Source organism: Notamacropus eugenii, chromosome 1, assembly GCF_028372415.1.
Source record: "Notamacropus eugenii isolate mMacEug1 chromosome 1, mMacEug1.pri_v2, whole genome shotgun sequence".
Taxonomy (NCBI): domain Eukaryota; kingdom Metazoa; phylum Chordata; class Mammalia; order Diprotodontia; family Macropodidae; genus Notamacropus; species Notamacropus eugenii.
In genome coordinates, this window is record NC_092872.1 from 42,300,207 (window position 1) to 42,321,786 (window position 21,580).

General features: G+C 38.4%; 1 protein-coding gene across 3 annotated transcripts in view; it reads left to right on the forward strand.

Moving 5' to 3' along the window:
• Positions 1–21,580, forward strand: part of LOC140497038 (phospholipid-transporting ATPase ABCA3-like) — a 243,056-nt gene that overhangs the window by 214,899 nt on the left and 6,577 nt on the right. For all 3 annotated transcript variants that reach the window (XM_072597544.1, XM_072597554.1, XM_072597562.1), the window contains 8 exons: positions 30–300; positions 485–689; positions 1,028–1,247; positions 2,122–2,280; positions 3,392–3,564; positions 16,044–16,172; positions 17,748–17,942; positions 20,090–20,277. In XM_072597544.1, coding sequence (XP_072453645.1) covers positions 30–300; positions 485–689; positions 1,028–1,247; positions 2,122–2,280; positions 3,392–3,564; positions 16,044–16,172; positions 17,748–17,942; positions 20,090–20,277 — 1,540 coding nt within the window. The remainder of the gene's footprint in view (positions 1–29; positions 301–484; positions 690–1,027; positions 1,248–2,121; positions 2,281–3,391; positions 3,565–16,043; positions 16,173–17,747; positions 17,943–20,089; positions 20,278–21,580) is intronic.

Below are 21,580 nucleotides of genomic sequence, written 5' to 3' on the forward strand. Positions count from 1 at the left end.
AAATGAACGATTTTGCTTTCTTTTCCTAGAAAACATGGAAGATGAACTGCTTTTACTTGCAGGCGAGAGTAAAGGCTTTAATGAGAACTGTCTTGTAGCAATTTCCTTCAAACAATATGTATATCACATGTTAATCACCACTTGGTTCAACAATCAGGGATACCACACTCCTGCCCTGGCAGTCATAGTGGTAGACAATATTCTGTTCAAGTTGCTTTCTGGCCCACAAGCTTCCATTGCTGTATCTAATCATCCTCAGACTCGAACTGCCAGCCAATCTGCAAAGGAGGAATATTACTGGTATGTGTAGCTTTCCTTTTCTTCTCGTTGAGTTTGTCAAACCTCCCCGTACTTTACCATATGCAGCTATTTTAAAAAATTCTCTTTACATGTTATGTTCTGGAACATAGCAGCTAATAGAAATTCTTTTTCCCTACTACCTAAGGATATGATGTGTCTCCTCTATATATCCCATCTCTTGCAGGGGCCATGAGGGATTTGACATTGCTATCAATATGCTCTATGGCATGAGCTCATTGGCCAGTACATTTTCCATCATGGCAGTTAGTGAAAGAGTCATAAAGTCAAAGCACATCCAGTTTGTCAGTGGAGTCTATGTTATTCATTTCTGGCTGTCTTCTCTGTTGTGGGATCTCATTGTCTTCTTCATTCCCTGTTTGCTGCTGCTGGTGAGTAGTGAGTATTATGTGTTGGAATGGATTCTCCTACATACCACAAGTTTTCTCTTTGGCCAATAATATCTAGAAACTGATTCAGCAACCTCCAGTTTCTGAGGCTAATAAATACAAGTTAGGTGCTCTTTTTTTTACCTTTCCTCAGTAATAGGAAGTTCACTTCCTTGTGGTTCACAGAAACAGAAGTGACCTTATCTAGGACTAGATCCCCATAGATTTACCCCTTTGCTGCCCCAAGGTTTCGGGGGTTAATATCTCATTTTGTTATTCTGGGCTAATTTCTTTTTGTCTTTGATCACCTCTTCTCTAAAAACTGTGTCTCTTTCCTCCAGGGCCTGTTCAAAATCCTTAATATAGAAGCTTTCACTGAGGACAACCACTCTGCTGATGCACTGCTAATATTAATGTTGTATGGCTGGTCCATCATTCCACTCATGTATCTAATGAGCTTCCTCTTCAAGGCAGGTGCCACTGCCTTCATAAGACTCATCATGTTCAACTTTTTCTCCGGCATTATAACCTTAATCATCCTCTATGTCACAAGCTTCAAGGGTGAGGACATCTGCATTTACTTCCTTCCTACAAACTCCTACTAAGTCCTTTCTCGAGGGTAATAAAACGCAAGTAAATAATAATCAGCTCAATAAGGGAACATCATGGAGCAAACAAGTCCCTTAACGTCAAGTAAAGTTTATGCTTCACAAAAGTTAGATCATAGGACTAAACCAGAGATGCTAGTGTTGGTTTAGGAATGCAGGTTATTGTGATATATGCAGCAACCTCTTCATACTGAAATCACATTTCCTAGGCACGTCACTTACAGAAAACATCTTGAGGTCAATATTTGGAGATTGTGTTGGCATTTTTCCCTTGGAATTTTATTATGCAAATGTGATGAGGAAACTCTAAGAAAACCTAGGAGTATACCTAATGTAGTGCAAGGGCTAGAAATAATTCCTGGTTTTAAGGCTAAGATTAGAAAGAACAGTGAAATTTCAAGCTATGAAACTGAGAGGATCATATTAACAGTGATAGACAGAAGGAAGTCAGAAGTAAAAACAGATTTTGAGGGAGAAATGATGATTTCATTTTTTTACATGTTGGATTTGAGATGACAGGAAGATATCAGAGAAGAAATATCCAACAGGCTTGAAGCAGGTCAGGACTGGAGGTACAAATTTTAAAGCCATCTACATAGAGGTGATGCTTGAAGCAACAATAGTAAATAATGTTTCAAAGTATAAAGAAGATGGTTCAGGGAATGAGAGAAGAGGAACCAGAGAAGGAATAGGGAGATAGAAAGAGATCCAGCTGAAGTCATGTCACAGTAGGAAGGTGTCTTAAAAAGAAAGTAGTCAAAAATTAAAATATACACAAAGAATCAAGGACTACAAAATGACTTAATCTATACAATTTTCCTTCATAGCATTAAAATTGAAAAAACTCTCTAAACTTCTGGATAAAATATTCCTCCTGCTACCTAACCACTGCTTAGGAATGTGCCTTAGCAGTTTCTACAACAACTTTGAGGCCAGGAAATACTGTACCTCCTCTACCACTGCAGCCCTTCATTGTAAAATGGCACGTGAGTATCCATCCAGCCCACCCATTCCCCACTCTGACCATAGCCAATGGAAGCAATCCCTTCTCTTTACTGCTTATTTAGGAAAAGAGTTTGAAGGTTCTGGTGAAACTTGTTTCTCTCTCCTCTAAAGGAGTAGACTCATCAGGGACTACTGTCAATGCAGGAGTAACTTTTACAATGGGGGAAAACTTCTGTGAAGCACATTGGGCCCCATGAGAAGACACAAAGTAAATTCATAGTGGTCAAAGGCTCATGGAACAACTCAATTCAACATTTATTAAACAGCTTTTCACAAGGCAATATGCCCTCCTGGATACTGAGAAGAAGGTTTTCTAAAAAATCAAAGCATATTAATCCTTTCAGGCCTCTAGGACAAGGCTGAGCATTTTAGAAAAATGATAAACTTGCCAGTGTCCTCGTTGTCCAAAAGACTGAATCTGAAAAAGGCAAAAACTATGACATTTTCTCTTAACATTGTGCAAACTAGACAGAAAGGAAAATAAGAATGTTAATGAACTTTTGCTGTTGGAGCTGCCTACCAGTAGTAGTTGGGTATTACAAGTTACCATCTTCATTACCACTCATAAGCACTTTAAGAGTCCTACAGAATCTGCTTTATTTACTATTATGGTAGTAGCTTGGAAATATTGTTAATGATGGTACTGTTAAGCTCTAATATTAACCTTGGGAAGTCTTCAGTTCATATTTTAGCTTTGGAACACTATGAAAGAGTAAAATGCAAAGAACTTTGCTATGAACAAGACTACTGAACAAGGTATTGCAATGGTAGAAAAGAGATAATGGAAGTTTGGGTATCCTTCCCTTTCAGAAACCTAATATTAACTTCGTTGTACATAGTCTGAAACCCTTTACTAAACATTTACCTCTTCCATGGACCAATCCCGGCATCATTGTATTGAATGTTCCTTACAGATCAGGGAGAATGAAGGTGGCATAGTGGTGAATTAAGGTATCTACGGTGAATGACTTGCCTTGCTCTCTCATTTAGGTCCCTCTTTGGAAAATGACATGGAAATCTTTTACAGTAACTAAATATGTTGAAAGAACCTCAGGATTTTAAAATGAACATAATTCCTTTCAATATTCCCAGATATAAACTATGAAGATAATTTCTATGCATGGAAAACTCCAGGAATTGGAAGGTTTATGACCTCACTGATTGTCTCTGGCTTTTTGTTCTTCATCCTACTTTTATTTATTGAGACCAACATTCCCTGGAGACTGAAAACGCTTATAGGTTACCTCCTTAGGGCTCGGAATTGGGTGAGTAACTAAATGTGAAATTTGGAGATGACCTTATAAGATTTCTTTCTCATTCAACTTTAGGCCAGATAAAGAAGCTAAGTCCACACACTCCTTTTCCTTAAGGGGAGGAAACCCACTCTTGTATCCCTGTATTTTAATTGGGAACTATTTGAGTTAAACCCCTTTTCATTTATTAAACTGCAAACTTGTAAGAACATGAAAATGATGCTTGATCATAGATACGATCTCCAGTTTCATTTTCTGTGTATCCTCTTTAGAAGCCAAGCTATATCACTCAGTCAGTCAAAAATTATATGTTAAGAGGGGAGGAGCCGAGATGGCAGAGTAGAAAGATACACAGATGATTAGCTCCTACCCCACAGCCCATAAAATACCTGTAAAGAAGAACTTCCAACAAATTCTAGAGCAGCAGAAGCCACAGAACAACGGAGCAGAGGAGATTTCTGTTCCAGAGAGACCTGAAAAACCAACAGGAAAGGTCTGTTGTGCACTGGACTCAGAGGAGAGCCCAACCCTGCCTTGGTCATGTGGTACCCAGAGGAGCAGGTCCGAGAAGGCTTCAGGGACAGAATCTCCAGTGGCAGCGCAGGTCCTTCAACCCACAGGTGCCAAAGGTCAGTGAGAGGGTCTTTTTGGCTGGCTGAGAGGGGAGCGGGGTGTCCCCATAACTCAGGCCCCCTTGGGAGGCAGCAGCGGAGGCAGCAACAGAGGCAGCAGCAGAGGCAGCAACAGAGGCAGCAGCGGAGGCAGCAACAGAGGCAGCAGCGGACAAGGGCTCCCAAAGCAGGCAGTAGCCCGCATCCATTGTTGAAGATCTTCTTGTAAACCCCCTGAAGGAACTGAACCCTGTGTAGCGGCCCTGCCCCCACCTGAGCAGCTGAACTTAATCTCACACTGAATAGCAGTCCCGCCCCTACCCTGAGGCTTGGGAGGAGCATTTGAATCTCAGCCCCCAAGCACTGGCTGGCCAGAACTGGAGGCAAGGTGGGTGTGAAGAGGAGACTGAAAAGTCAAGTAAGGGAAAAAAATAAGACCATAGAAGGTTAACTTTCTTGGGGAACAGGTGTCTCCCCCCATCCTTTCCAATGAATAAGAACAAGGCATACTGTCAGAGGAAGTCAAGGCCTCTGCCTCCAAAGGGGATTTACTCTTGGCTCAGGCAATAGAAGACCTTAGAAAACAAGTTAGCGGCTTACTAAAGGAAAACCAAAAAAATGCTGAGGAAAATAACAGCTTTAAAAAAAGGCTAACTCAATTGGAAAAAGAGGTCCAAAAACCCAATGAGGAGAAGGAGGTTTTAAAAAGAAGAATTAGCCAAATGGAGGAGAAGGTTCAAAAGCTCACTGAACAAAATAATTCGTTGAAAGAGAGAATTGAGTCCAGGGAAATGAATGACTATGAGATAAACCAAGAAGTTAGTAAACAAAACCAAAAGTTTGAAAAAATAGAAGATAAGGTGAAAGAACTCATTGGAAAAACAATTGACCTGGAAAATAGATCCAGGAGAAATAATTTAAAAATTATTGGACTACCTGAAAGCCATGATCAAAAAAAGAGCCTAGACATTATCTTCCATGAAATTCTCAAGGAAAACTGCCCTGATGTTATAGAATCAGAGGGCAAAATGGATATTTAAAGAATTCATCGGTCACCTCCTAAAAGAAACCCGAACAGAGAAACTCCTAGGAATATTGTGGCCAAATTTCAGAGTTCCCAGATCAAGGAGAAAATACTGCAAGCAGCTAGAAAGAGACAATTTAAGTACTGTGGAAATACAATCAGGATAACACAGGATCTGGCATTTTCAACATTAAGCAATCAAAGGGCTTAGAATGGGATATTTCAGAAGTTAAAGGAACTGGAATTGAAACCAAGAATCACCTACCCAGCAAACTGAATATAATACTTCAAGGGGAAAAAATGGTCATTCAGTGATATAGATGACTTTCAAGATTTCATGTTGAAGGAAAGACCAGATCTGTATTTAAAAATCTGATGTCCCAAGACAAGAGTTAAGAGAAGCATGAAAAGGTAAACAGAAAAGAAAAATCATAAAAGACTCTCTAAAGCTGAACTGTTTACATTACAACATGGAAAGAAAATATTTTTAACTCTTGAATCTTTTCTCAGTATTTGGGTAGTAGGAGAGATTGTACATACACACACACACACACACACACACATACACATAGATAGATAAAGAGTACAGGGTGTGTTATATCAGAAGAGAGGATATCCACATACACAAATACACACACAAAAATAAAATAAAATAAAATAAAAATTAAGGGGTGAAGGAGGAAAATTCTGGGAAGAGAAAGGGAGTAATGGAATAGTGCAAGCTATAACTCATAAAAGAGTTAAGAAAAATCTTATTCAATGGAGGAGATAAGGGACAAGGGAAGGGGGAGGAAAATAAAGCTACTCTCCCCACATGTGGCTGAAGGAAGGAATAACATGCTCACCAAATTTGATATGAAAATTTATTACACCACAGGAAAGTAGGAGAGAAGGCGACAAGTGGAGCGAGGGGAATGTAAGAAGGGAGGGCAAATAGGAGAAGGGGGTCACTAGAAATAAACACTTTTGAGAAGGGACAAGGTCAATTGTAGAGGGGAAAAACAAGGGGGGATAGGGTAGGTCAGAGGGCAATATAATTAGAATTACACAACATGATTACTATGGAAGTCTTGCAAAACAACACATTTAGTCTGTATTGAATTGCTTCCTTTCTCATTGGGGCTGGGGAGGGAGGGGGGAGGGAGAGATGTTGGAATTCAAAGTATTAGAAACGAATGTTGAGAATTTTTATTGCATATAATCAGGAAATAAGAACTACAAGGATAGGGGTATGGAAATTCATCTTGCCCTGCAAGAAGAGAGAGAAGATGGGGATAGGAAAGTTGTGGGGTGTGTTGGAGGGGAGGGTACAGTGAGGGAAGGATTAATCAGAATGCAAGGTTTTAGGAAGTGGGGCAGGGAGGGAGGGGAGTGATGGGGAGAAAAATTGGACATGTCACTAAGTGAGGTAAAAGCAATTAGTATTAAAATGACAGACTGAATTAATTACTGAGAATAAATCAATGATATCTTTAGTTTGGAGAAAAGAATTTCAGTCTAAATTTCCAAGAGGGAGGCAACCTCGGGTAAAATTTGGCATTGATGGAAAAGTCAAGGTTTTAATGGTAAATTCGATTTTATGATTGCCATTTAATCAGGAACTGGAACATGTGTAGAAAGACATGTAAGCCACATAGGACTTGCCTCGAAAGATGTTCCTTAGCCAAAGTGAAACTATAATCATATTTGAAACCTAGTTATTGGAACTTGCTATTTTTAGATGCTATGGGACTATCAAGTGACTGTTCTTCTGAGTCTAACTCCAGGTATGGGAAGCAAGAAAGGCCATCTGAGCCTCCAATACATGATGCCAGTAAGCTGATGAGATGCTGGTATGAACTGCATAGGTGATCTCAAGGGAAGGGTGGGAGAACAGCTGTTCAACATGGACTGAGGTGGGATTCTCCTGACTCAATTTTCCCACTGACACCTGGCAGACTTTAAGCCTGACTGAATGCAAGTGGATAGTCTAATCCTGCCTGGGGTTGACGTGAAGTTGGGGAGATATTGCATCCCTGCAATGTCCTTACTATTGGTGGCAATTTCCTATAGTCAAAAGGTTTGTAAGCTTAATACCAGATCTCTTTAATTATAGATTATGGGAAGGGAAACATCGCGAGGGTGTCTAAAATTAAGCTATTAGGCATAGGACTTTAGACCAAGAACATTAAGTTAGGGTCCTTTAACTCTTAGTAATACTGTGGAGACAAGTAGGTCAAGAGCTTGTGAAGTTAGCAACATAAATATTATCTGTGTCTCAGTTGGTTAATGTTTAAAAAAAAAAATTCTTTTGTGGTCCATACTGTAAATGCTTTAAAAAGATGTATCACCTAACCAAAAGTTTGAATTGCTTTATCTGTTATAAACTGTGTTAAAAATAAATAAAAATAAATTTTAAAAAATTATATGTTGTGTTTGTTGACAATCACTGTGTGTTATAAGCACTGAAGATAGAAAGGCAAAAATATCACTGCCCTCAAGGAGTTTACGTTCCATCAGGGTCACAACATGTAAATAATCAAACACATACATTATACAGAATAGATGGGAGGTAACCTCAGAGGGGAGGATACTAATAGTTGGGGGAACCAGAAGAGGCCTCTTGTAGAAGATGGAATTTGAGCTAAATCTTGAAGGAAACCAGAAAAACCAAGAGGTAGAGATGAGGAGAGAAAGCCTTCTAGGCATGGGTAACGGTACCTCGTCATCAAGTTGGGGGATGGAGCATCGTGTGAAAGGAAGCAGACCAGTGCAGCCAGATAGGAGGGTTCTCAGAGGGGAATAAATTGTAAGACAACTGGAAAGGTCATTTGGCAGCAGTGAAGGCAGGTACAGACCTCAAGTCCCCTTAACTTCTTACTCTGCTGCTTTAGGGAGTTTATATTAATCAAAACATCACTCAAAAGCTCATTTCAACAGAGGTTATATTCTCTTTAAGCAATTAAAAACAATTATTACAATCAACTGATAATTAATCATGCTGCCTACCTTTTGAAATGTAAAAGTACAGAGTAGTAAAGGACTCAAGATGGAGAATAAGACTTCCATAGCCAATGTGATATTTTTGTGGGGTCATGTGTAGTTGTTTTAAAAGTTTTGTTTAAAAGCTTCCAGATTGGGAGGTTGGGAGAGGTAGCAGGGAAAGGGAGAATAGAAATAAGGTAGCCAAAAGGAAAAAAGGGAATTTTTAGGCATCTTTTTTTAATGCCAAGAAGAGAATAGAAAGAAGGCCAGAGAGAAGCACAGACAAGTATTAAAAATACTTTTTAGCAGTCTGTACATAACAGAGACCCACAGATTCATGTACACATCTCTTTGTCCGTTCTGTCTTGAACATATCCACTTTCTTTTGTGTTTGTTAAATTCAGAATAAAAAAAAATTTAAACTAAATAGTATGATGCAGGAAATTCCATAATAATCTACTCGTATATCATGGCCATCCTTAATGAGGGTATTAAGTACTGAAAGTATTAAAGGGTATTAAAGACTGAAAGTCTTTCAAAAGTGATATTCGTAAGTATCTTTAAAATCACATTTATTACGTTTAGAAATACCCGAGTTTAAAATAATTAAGAGGATAGCTTCAAAGAAACCTGTGAAATTTTACGTGAACTAATGCAAAGTGAAGTGATCAGAACAAGGAAAACAATTTGTACATAACAGCAACACTGTAAAAGTTTTTGAAAGTTTTTGAAAGATGTAAGAACTCTAATCACACACTGATCAGCTGTAATTCCTGAGGCCTGGTGATGAAGAACGCCACCCATTTCCGGAAAGACAAGCAATGGACTCAAGATGTACAATGAAACACACATATTTAGACATGGCCCAAAGGGTAGCTTGGATTTAATCCTTTGAAAATTGCCTGTTCGGAAATTTTCAGAGGAAGAAATTAAGGCTATCTATAATCATATGAAAATATGCTCTAAATTACTTTGGATTAGAGAGATGCAAATCAAAACAACTCTGAGGTACCACATCACACCTATTAGATTGGCAAACATGACAGAACAGGAAAATGATAAATGTTGGAGAGGATGTTGGAGAGTTGGAACACTAATTCATTGTTGGTGAAGTTGTGAGCTGATCCAATCATTCTGGAGAGCGATTTGGAACTATGCCCAAAGGGCTACAAAAATGTGCATACCCTTTGACCCAGCCATATCATTTCTAGGACTGTATCCCCAAGAGATCATAAAAATGGGAAAGAATCCCACATGTACAAAAATGTTTATAGCAAGCACTCTTTGTAGTTGCCAAAAACTGGAAATCAAGGGAATACCCATCAATTGGGGAATGGCTGAATAAATTATGGTATATGAATGTAATGGAATACTATTGTGCCATAAGAAATGATGAACAAGAAGACTTCAGAGAGGCCTGGAAAGACTTATATGATCTGATGCTGAGCAAAAGGAGCAGAACCAGGAGAACTTTGTGCACAGCAACAACCACAGTGTGCGAGAGTTTTTTCTGGTAGACTTGGAACTTTGTAACAACACAAGAACTTAAAAAAAAATTCCCAATGGTCTTCTAAGGCAAAATGCCTTTCACACTCAGAGAAAGAACTATGGAATTCATTCCCAGAATGTAGCAGATCATTTGTGTGTGTGTGTGTGTGTGTGTTTGTATTATGCTTTGATTTGTTGTATGATTTCTTCCATTTATTTTAGTTCTTCTACACAGCATGACTATAGTGAAAACATATTCAATAGGAAAGTATGTGTAGATCCTATATAGAATTGTATGCTGTCTTGGGGAGGGAGGGGGGTGATAGGGGGTAGGTAGAGGGGAAAAAAATCTAAGTTTTATAGTAGTGATTGTAGAACATTAAAAAAAATTGCTTGTTTGTATCTTTTCATCATTTGTTGATTGGAGAATGACTCTTGGTCTTAAGAATTTAAGACAACTCTTAATTTATCTTGGAAATGAGATATTTATCAGAGAAATTTATGGCAAAGATACTTTTTCAGTTACCTGCTTTACTTCTAATTTTAACTACAGTAGATTTATTTCTAAAATACTTTTCCACTTATATGTAATCAAAATTGTCCATTTTTTTGGTGATTTCTATCACTTTAGTTATGAACTTTTCCTCTATAGATCTGAAAGGTCATTTCTTCCTTGCCATTCCAGGTTGTTCAGTGAATAGAGTGCTGGACCAGGAGTTAGGAAGACCTGAGTTCAAATACAGCCTCAGACACTTACTATCTGTGTGACCTTGGGCACGTCACAGAACCTGTTTACCTCAGTTTCCTCACCTGTAAAGTGGGCATAACAATGGCACTTACCTCCCTGGATTGTTCTGAGCATCAAATGAGATAATAATTGTAAAGTGTTTAGCACAGTGCCTGGCATATACTAAGTCCTATACAAATGTTAGCTAGTATTATTTTTATTATTTTGCTTATTATGATTAATCACTATTAATTATAATAATTAATAATTTTTTACACCCAAGTCATATATCTATTTAGAGTTTGGCTTATTGTACAGAGTAAAGTGGTCAATATCCCATTTCTACCAAACTACTTTCATTTTCCCTATAGGTTTTGTCAAGTAATGAGCCTTTCCCTTACTAACTGGGATCTTTTATATACACTATATTTTTACTATACCCTATATGCTGCTATGTTTGTTTGCTTTTGGATGGTGTATGCCTAATCTGTTCCACTGATCCATCTATCTGGTTTTTTAATAATTTTTTTTCCAAAATCTACATTCTCTCCCTCCCACCTCCCCATCTTCCATTGAAAAAGAAAACAAAACTCTTGTTACAAACATGTAAAGGCAAACAAAGTAAATTCTCTACACTGTCTATGTCCAAAGAAAATATGTCTCAATCCATTCTCTGAGTCTCTATCCTGTCTATCAAAAGAGAGATAGTATGTTTCATCATTAGTCCTATAGAATCATGGTCTGTCATTATGTTGATCAGAGTTCCTAAGTCTTTCAAAGTTTTGTCTTTACTATATTGTTGTTACTGTATATGTTCTTCTCTTGCTTCTGCTTGCTTCCCTCTGCATTAGTTCGTACAAATCTTCTCAGTTTTATCTTAAACCATCGCTTTCCTCATTTCTTATAGCACAATAGGATACAGTGGGAGACTTTGGCCCTTTTTAAGCTACGTCTTTTCAGGTTCTCACTTTGAGTGAGATCCAGATGGCTCTGGAGGAGAAAGTGAGACTGATGACTTTGCACAGCCCTCCCTCACTCAAACCAAAGTAAATTGCAAATCATGTCATCATCTCCTTGATGTCATGGTCCTCTTCGAGAATGAAGGACAAACCACAACCACATAGCACAATACTATTCTGTGACATTCATATTCCATAACTTGTTCAGTCATTCCTTCATGAGGGTATCACTTCAGTTTCCAATTCCTTGCCACTGAAAAAGAGCTATAAGTATTTTTGTACATCCTTAACAGGAGTTTGTTTCGCTTAGAATTAATGTCTACCTTAATTCACCTTCCCTCTTTGTCCCTACCCTTTTCTTCTCCCTTTCTTCCCGTGGCACAACTGAGTAAAAAATATTTCTGTAACAGAAATGTGTGTGTATGTATTCTTCTTCCCTTTGACTAGTTTAGATGAGAGGGAGGCTGTGTCATCTGCTTCTCTACTCCCTCCCTGTTTGTATGAACTTCTGCTTGGCAGCCTGATTATGTGAGATAATTCCCTATCCTTCTCCCTCCCTCTGCCCTCAATGTATTCCTCTTTCTTTTCCATTTTTCTTTAAGATCATCAAAACATAACAGAACCATTCCCAAGCCTTAACTAATTGAACTCCCTCTGTAACTTTTGATGATGATAGGGTTCTGAGGGAACACATATCATCTTCCCATAAGTGAATTAAGCAGTTTATCCTTATTTAGTCTTTTATTATTGTTCATTCATGTTGACCTTTTATGTTTCTTTTAACGCCTGTGTTTAAACTTCAAAGTTTCTACATAATTCTGGTCTTTTCATCAGGAATACCTGGAAGTCCTCTATTTCATTAAAGATCTATTTTCCCCCATGTAGGAATCTACTCATTTTGCTGGGAAAGTTATTCTTGCTTGTAAGCCATCCTTTGCTTTTTGAATACCACATTCTAAGCTCTAGTCCTATATAGTGGTGATTATTAAGTATTCTATGATGTTGGCTATGGCTTCTAGGTCCATGAATTCCTACTTGCTGGCTTGCTGTTAGCAGTATTTATTTTTGACCTGGTAGCTCTGGATTTTTACTTTAATTATCCTTGGGGTTTTCATTTTGGGGTTTATTTCAGGAGGTGACCAGTGAATTATTTCTACTTCCATTTTTCCCTTTGGCCTCAAGAGATCTGAACAGTTTTCTTTTGTGGTTTCTTGGAATATGATTTCTAGTTCTTTCTTCAATCATGGCTTTCAAGCTGTCCAGTGATTCTTGATTTTTTTCTTAATCTGTTTTCCAGGTCAGTGATTTTTGCTTTAATATATCTTAAACTTTTCTATTTTTTTTTTCAGTCTTTTGACTTTGTTTTAAAATTTCTTGTTGTCTCATAGAGTCATTAGTTTCTATTTGGTCCATTATAATTTTTAGGGATTTTATTGCTTGGGCAAAAGTTTGTAAATCTTTTACTAAACTGTCCATTCCTTTTCCACTCTTTATTCTATAGCTCTCATTTCTTTTCCATTTTTTCCTCTAACCTTTAATTTATAAAAAACATTTTTAAAAATTTTAAACCTTGTTTTATGATTTCTACTGTGCCCAAACTCTGTTTTTCATTGAGGCTTTACTTGTAGACATTGTTCTAAGTTTATGTCTTGAGTGTCCCTATCACCATAATCACTTTTTATAGTGGGATATTTTTTCATTTGAGTCTACTTCTGACTTCAAACTTAATGTTAGTGCTAGGATCTATGGAGGAAATATCTGGTCTGACCTTGTGTCATCTTAGATCCCGTTGCTGCTTCCTTAGGCTATTGCGTTTGGTGTTATTCCAGAGTCTTAAGACTCAGGTTGGAGAGTAGCAAACTTTCGGATCTCACAAGTAGTATGATCCAGGGGAAGTCTGATCACTGTCCTCTGCCCCCCACCACCATCCTCCACCTTGCCCTGAGTCTAAGCTTTGTAAGTTCCAGACTCTGGGTGTTATTTAAATCTTAGCTATTATTATTAAGTAACTCATAGTCTAACTGAAGGAGATATTAAAACAACTATTTACAAACAAGATCTACATAGGGCAAATCAGAGATAAACAAGAGGGAAGGCATTAGCATTTAGGGGGATCAGGAAAGACTTTTAAGTTACATTTTGAGCAGTTGAACCAATCAACACTTATAGTAAAAATTTATTTACTGTCTATTTCCTTTCCATTTTCTTTCACTGCCTTAAATAAACTTGAAACTTTTGTCTGAATGGCTATTGTACTAAAGAAGAACATTTTTTTTATTGCAATCATTAATCTATGAAGCTAAAAGACACTTCATTTCTATCACTGTAACATTTCTATTTCCTGTAGTTGTTTTCAAAGCACAAAAATATGCTGCAACTTTTGCTTTTTCTTTTATTTCACCTACAAGCTTTATAATATTACATACCATAGATTCAGGCATTCCAACACCTTGCCCTATTTTAGAGTTGCTTTGATCAGTTTCATGCTATTCAATTTCATTAAATTTTTGTTCTAATGCAATAAGAAACCTCTTCTTTTTTACACTTGAAGTATTTCCGTCTGAAATATTCTTACTTTTATCTATTTTAGTAAAGGTTCTTTTCAAAAATAATAAACATAACTGTTGGTAATATGATATCTGGCAGCATATCACATCCAGAGGTGGTGATAAACAAGTGTAGACTGACAACAGAGCAGTGTGCTAACACCCCTAATCTGTGTCTCATGAATTGAAGTTTTTGCTCACATCAAATACAACTTGATATCATTTTATAGTTGACACTAAATCAAATTTCACATTATCCAAATTCACATGAATTGTGACCTAGCTCTATGTGAATGTAATGAAATGTTATTATGCCCTAAGAAATAATAACTTTGAAGTCCTGTATGAACTAAATGCAAAGTATAGTGAGGAGAATTTGGAGAACGATGATTTCAATGACAACATAATTGAGAAAAAAAGCTTTGAAAGAGTTGAGGACTCTGCCCAGCGCAGTGATACACTTGCCTTCAGAAACTGAAGGTGCAGCTCACCCTTCACATACTGCCAAAAAGGTGATGGGCTTAAAATAATGCGGAGAGCTATCCGTTTGGGGCATGGTCAACGTAAAATTTTATTTTGCTACACTATGAATATTTAATAGGAGAGCATTCTTTTAAAAAAGGAGAAAAGAAAATTATTGTGAAATGAGAGGGAGAGATAATAAATGCTTGTAAAATGTTTTTTTTTAAAATGGGGAAACTTCTGTGAACTGAATCAAATAGTTAGAATCACTATGTATTCACTACATAGCAGTGAACAATGTAAACAAAAGACACCCTAAAATGAAGCTGAACTCTAAGAAGTTGTGATGATCAGTCCTGGTAAGGAAGCACTTCCCTCCTTTCAGTAGAGATGGGAAACTGTGAGTGCCAAATGGTGTCTACTTTGGCAGATGAGGTTGCTGAGTCCTATTTTTCTTCTTTATAAAGGAAAGCTGTCAAAAAATGAATCTGATGTAAAACAAAAGATATCAAATCGTATTGCTAAAAAACATTTTAAAATGGGTTAAACTAAATGGTCTCTAAAGTTTCTCCCAGTTCTAAATACTATGCTGTCTAAACTTTAAATAAATGACCATGTACGTAACACTTTAGCAAACTGTAGCACTGTTGGAGCTGTGAATTAGCCCAACCATTCTGGAAAACAATTTGAATCATGTGAAAAAAATCAGCAAATTATTCAAACCCTTTGTCCCAAGCTCCCTGTTGTGGTTGTTCAGTCATTTTCAGTTGTGTCCAGCTCTTTTGTAACCCCTTTTGGGGTTATCTCAGCAAAGATACTAGAGTGCTTTGTCATTTCCTTCTCCAGCTCATTTTACAGGTGATAAAACTGAGGCAAACAGCATAAATGACTTCCCAAGAGTCACACAGCAAGTAAGTTTCTGAGGCAGATTTGAACTCAGGAAAATGTTTTCCTGACAATGTGAAATTCACAGCAAGGTATATTGCTACTACAAGTCAGGAACAATTTTCCAACAATCAGCTGTCCAAAAATGGAAATGCTTCATGGGAAAGCAAGTGGAACTAAATGACCTTTAAAGTTCCTTCCACCTCTAAGACTCTGTGACTCCAGTGATAAATAGAGGGAATCACAGAAGTATTGACCCAGAAGCCCCTTTGATCAGCAAGCTCCCCATTCTCCACTCATAAGTTAGTCTGTTGACTAGTCACAATATAACCATTATTTTTATAAAAATCAAGTCAGCTGAATAGAACTCTATGTGCCACCATCTGCTATGGCCACACAGGAGAGAAGCCCTTTTTCTATATGTCCAAGGAAACAGTTAAGACTACTTGTTCTAAAATTTGGCACTTTGGTCTAGTGCATTCAGTCTTGAAGACAGACAACCCTGTTGCTTTTCTAAAAAGTTCTCAGTGTGCATAGGATTCCACGTGAAGTTTGTTTCTGGAATTTCCTAATCCTGGTTGTGTGAGACCCATTTGTCTGTGTCCTAGGTCAGGGGAAGATAAGGATGCCTGTAAGAGCAGTAATTCAGAGTAGGGCATCTCACAAAAGTTCTTCTCAGTGTCTGTTATTAGTATCTCTGAGAATCCAGTTCATTTCTGTTGCCCCATAAGTCCCTGCTTTCCCCAGTTTCACAATCATCTCCTCCAACTCAAGTAGGATTCCTGAAAGGTATTCACATCTATGATCCTTATCTCTGCAATATAGGCACAAGTGCATAGCAGAAAAGGAAGCATTCCCAGAGATGAAGATGTGGAAAATGAAAGGAAGAAAATTGAGGAATCCCTTACAGACCTTTTGCACGATACTCCACTAGTTATTAAGGAACTCACAAAGGTAAAGTCAGATGAAAGCCTGTTTCCTTCCTCAACAGAGAACTATCAAATATATGTACAGATATAATTAATGCATTGCCTGATCTCTGGGATCTATGTGTAGTTTCCCTTAGTTGCTGGAGTATAAGGCAGTGACCTAAGATAAATTTCTCTTGAGAAATAGGAATATACTATGAAAAAAAGCCAGGAGTTTCTTCTTAGTTGTAGATGAATGTCATTTGAGTTCTTTAGGGACTAAAAGACCTGCCACCAGTTCTTTTGTAAGCCTTTGTATCTCCCACAGCATCTATGTGCAAGAGAGAAAATGGAGGAGCCCAAAAGGAGTATTCCTTTTTGAAGGGAAGGTGAAAGTGGAAATTGATGTTACCATTCCCAGGTAGAAAAAAGGAGTAAAAGATTCCAGGTTCTCAAGACAAAAACAGAAAGATGAATTGTTAAGAGAGCCAAGAGGGGAATCTAAAGGATACCAGGTTAAGCACTACTTGCCTCCTGGCAAACACCAGGAAGTATTTAAGACATCTTCTATTTCTACCCCTGTAGTCACAAATCATAAAAACTCTTGGAGCCTTCCTAGGGCCATATGTCTACGATTGGGGACAGGAGGGAAAGAGAGAAACTAGGGGAACTAGGAAAGGGAAAGAGGCCAGTCAGAAGCATAGGTGATGACATCTGGCCAGAAGCATATGGGTCAATTCCGGGGGCCATGGAAGAAAAGAAAGGGGTTGTGCTAAGCAGGGTTTGGATTTCAAGAAGCAACAGCAAAGCCTCACAGTAAGCTGATGTAGCTATAAGATACAAAGTACATAAAACTAGTCACTGAAGAAGGACACGAGGTAGACACATCCACAGCTGGGTCCCCATCTTTGTTTGCCCTGCACATAAAGCTCCTCTCAGAAGGTGGGCAATCCAGACATATGGCTGGACCGCGAGTCAGCCCACAGATCTGGAGGCACTGTAGTTCTGGGGTGAATCAGACAGAAAGAGTTGGAGCTTCTCACACCTATACCAGTCTTGTATGTGTGTGGTATCAAGTTAACACAGGGGGTATCAGAATTCCTTTTGAGTTAGAGAGTGGATGGCTACCCACCTATGTGGAACCATCATTGATTCTAGATGTCATTGCTGCATATTTAAAAGGAGCCTGCATCTAGGCAGGGGTTCCTGACATTTTCTATGTCAGCAATCCCTTTGGGAGTCTAGTGAAACCTATGAACTCTTTCTCAGAATAGTGTTTTTAAATTCATAAAATATACATAGGATTACAAAGAAAACCAATTATATTGCTGTAACACTGTCACAATATTTTTAAAAACAAGTTCACAGACCCCAGGTTATGAACCCCTAATATAAATTGTGTATTGTATATAAATTGTATGTCAGTCCTGACTCGAGACTGATAAGTGTCCATGGGTCAGCAGGAAGCCCTGTGTATTAACTAAACTAGAAGGACACAACAATTACTCAACTGCTCTGGGAAATGGGAGTAGTAATTACTTAAGGGTCTGTACCTTTGATTTTACAAGTTCATGAGCTGTGTTTTTGCCAAGTGCCGGGTTTTTTTTTGGATAAATCTCAGGTATACGGCAGTAGAGTGCCCTTGCTGGCTGTAAACAGGATCTTCCTAGCCGTCCAGAGAGGGGAGTGCTTTGGATTGCTTGGCTTCAATGGAGCAGGGAAAACCACTACCTTCAGAATGCTGACTGGGGATGAAACTATCACCTCTGGGGAGGCCTATATTGACGGCTACAGTATCAAAACCCACATCAAAAAGGTATGATGCTGGTGGAACCATGCAACCTTGAGAAGTAGTGTTTGTCTGAAAGGGAGTGGTTCAAGGAAGGTACTAGAAGCAAAGATATCATTCTTAGGGGGAATGACTATCCCTTAGGCAACATATGGTATAAGTTTGGGGAAAGTTCAAGTAGAGAATGTTTTCAGTAATCCCCAACCTGGGCCCTTTACTGCAGTACAAGTGGAAGAACTGATACATTCTTCATCATTGTCTTGAGAATGACAAAGAGAGCTCCCCCAGGTCTCTCCAGGACTACAGATTCCCTAGTCTACACCCAGCCTCTTGGTCAGATATCTGGCATCTAAGCAGTCTTAACTGCCTCTGTTAACTGCTGAAGGTGTTTGAATAAGTCAGTATTGTTTTTTGTTGTGTTTTGTTTATGCCAGGTAAGCACTCAAAGACCAAAATACAACTTCTCCTGTCCAAATGTATCTCAAGTCTTACCCCAGGTCCTCGTGGTTCTATTGTCTATCTCTGGATTGCCTTGAAATGTTGCCTTTCTTAGGGCCATACAGACCCATGAGGAAATAGAATGTTTTTATTATATCAGAGGAAAAGTGGTGGTATACCAGAACTGTCTTGGAAGGGCAAAAGACCTGAATTCTGGACCTGATTCCACCATAGATGCCACCTTGGGGAAAATCAGTTAATTTCTCTGGACCTCAAGTTCCTGATCTATAAAATAAATATAACCACAGAAGCTAGTCTCTGAATGTGAAACATTAAGTCCATGTTGAGTCAAATACAGCCTTTCTTACTCCAAGTTGATGCCTACCCAAGGCTTTATCCATAATAATAATAATAACAATTAGCTAGTGTACTTGAATTCCTAGATAATAAGAGCCTATCTGCTACTATTGCAATGTAACTGACTGTTGCCAAGTGACAAACTAGCAACATATTTGTTTGAATTAATTATTTAATTGAAACCAAATGCAGTCGATTGCATAATTAAGTCAATGTGGCCTACACACATATGGATGTCAGTTTAGCACTGGATTTGAGATATGAAGACTTGAGTTCAAATTACAGCTGTGTTTCTTATCTTTGTGACCTTGGAAGCAAAACTGGAAGTTATCTAATCCAATCTGTCACTTTATATAGAAGAAAACTGAAGGCCAAAGAAACTCTGTCTAAAACTCCAACGTTCTTTCCACTGTGTCATGCTGTTATTTCAACTCTCTAGGCCCAGTTTTGCTCATATATTTATTATTTTTTTAAGTTGTACTTGATGATTTCTAAAATTTTTTCTAACTGTAAATATTGTGATCCCAATATAGTTAAATCAGGTCTGTCCAGGTCCCAGAATCTCTGTTAAAAGTGTTTTTGACAGAAAAAAAAACATAAAGAGGAGTCTATCCTCTCCAGTAAAAATCCAGATCCTCTTAATGTTATTGATTGGTTTTGAAATATTCCTTCCCATTATCACTCTTCTGTGTTCCTGGACAAACTTCTCTGCATCTGAATACCTGCTCTGTTCCCAGGCTCATTTCCTTACAACTCAGGGCAACATTCTCTTTACTTTTCTCATCTGTGATAATGAAACTTCATGATGGTACATGACTAGCCACTATGAAATCATAATGAAGTTGGTAATATTACTGAGCTGTTCAGGATCTTTTTATGTCATTTCCCAAGTATAACTTTGTCTCCATGTTCTGCATGAGACAAACCTTCCCAGGAGGAGCTGGCAGAGAAACAGGTTAGTTGTGATCTATTGGTCACCTAAAGGGACCCTCTTAGGTTTGTGTTTCAAAGTAATCCTAGAGAGAATTCTGACAAAATAAAAGACATTGAGAGGTCCGAATTCACTCCAACAAGGTCCAATTTCAGATAACCCAAAGCCCTCCTGGCAACAGAAAGCATTTACAGACTCTATAGGGAACAAACTTTTTCTGGGCAGGGCACCAGGTCTTTTACCTTCTCCAATTCAGAATTTTAGATAACAGTGTAAGGGAACAGACACAGGAAACAGACACTATGTTTAACTTTTGGGAATTATACCCCCTACAGTCTTTTTTGGAATGCCTTTCCTGGACTTACCCCTTTACAATAAGATAAGACTTTCCTATTTGGGGCCACCACTAAATCTGTATCTGTTACCTGGGTCTTTGCTGGTATTTCAGGTACGACAACATATTGGTTACTGCCCTCAATTTGATGCCTTACTGGACCACATGACAGGACGAGAGACTTTGGTCATGTATGCACGGCTCCGTGGCATCCCCGAGCACCAAATTGATGGCATTGTGAAGAATGTGCTGAAGGAGCTGCTTCTAGAGGTCCACTCAGAGAAGCTCACCAAAACCTACAGGTGCGGCATTGTAATTCCCCATCCCCTCTCCCTTGTCCTTCTCTTTTAACAAGCAAGCATCTCATTTTCAGGATTAAGGATTAAAGAGTAAGTGACTCAACTCAGGTATTGAAGTATTGTCAGGGCTCCATGGCGTCTACCACATGCTCTCTTGAACAAATGACTCACAAGGTCTTGTCTAGATTATGGTCACAGCTTCATCCTATCAGACCTTTCAATCTTACCTGAACTCAATCTCTAACTAGGCTACAGAGATACACAAAAAGATGTGTCCTCTGAGGCACGCTCCACAATGGAACACAGAGATACAAGGAAAACAGAAGCCATTTTTTAATAATTTACTCCTCTCCTGTTCCATTTCTCAAAACCTGTCTACATCATTCTTTATTCTCTCCTTTGTTGCAATATACATGGAAGAGAAATGATCCTTCTCTGTCTCTCCCTTGATTTTACCCACTCCTTCCACCTCCATAAACTTGTCCCTTAAAGCGTTGCTTCCCTCTCTCTCATCTTCAGTATCTCCTTATCTACTACCTGGTTTGCTGCCTGCAAATATTTCTAAGTCTCTACCATCCTTAAAAAAACAACCCTTGACTCTGCCGGCCCCTCGAGCTATTCTGCTGTAGCTCTTCTCACTTTCCTGATCAAACCCCCCCAAAAGTTGCCTAAATGATTTGCCTATATTTCTTCACCTTCTGCTCACTTCTCAACCTTAAAATCTAGCTTCCAAACTCACCACTCAACTGAAGTTATCAATGATCTCTTAACTAAAAAATCAAATGGCTTTTTTCTCAATTCTACAATTCGACTTTCTCAAGTCTACATGCCTCTCTGCAATTTTTGAAACTGTCAACCACCCTATTCAACTGGATATTCTCCTCTCCCTTAGCTTCTCTGATACCGGACTCATTCAGGTTCACGTCTTCAGTATCTTTGACTCTTTACTTTAATCTTATGTCAGTCAATTACCAAGTCAAATGGCTTCTGTCTTCACAATATCTCTTTTATCACCAAATCTCCAGCATCTTTCACCAGGACTATTTCGGGAGCCTCTTAAATGCTCTCCTTGAAGCTCCCAGTCTCTTGCTTCTCCAATTGGTTTTCTCCATAGATGCCATTGTAATATTCATAAGATACAGGTTGATAAAGCCACCTCACTACCCCATCCAGAAATTTTCAGTAGCTATTATCTCTAAGATAAAATGCCTGGAATTTAAAGCTCTCCACAAAGATACCTTTCCAGTATCACATCCTTCCACACACTTTATATCCCAATCAAAGTGGCCTATTAGTTAATGCCCCA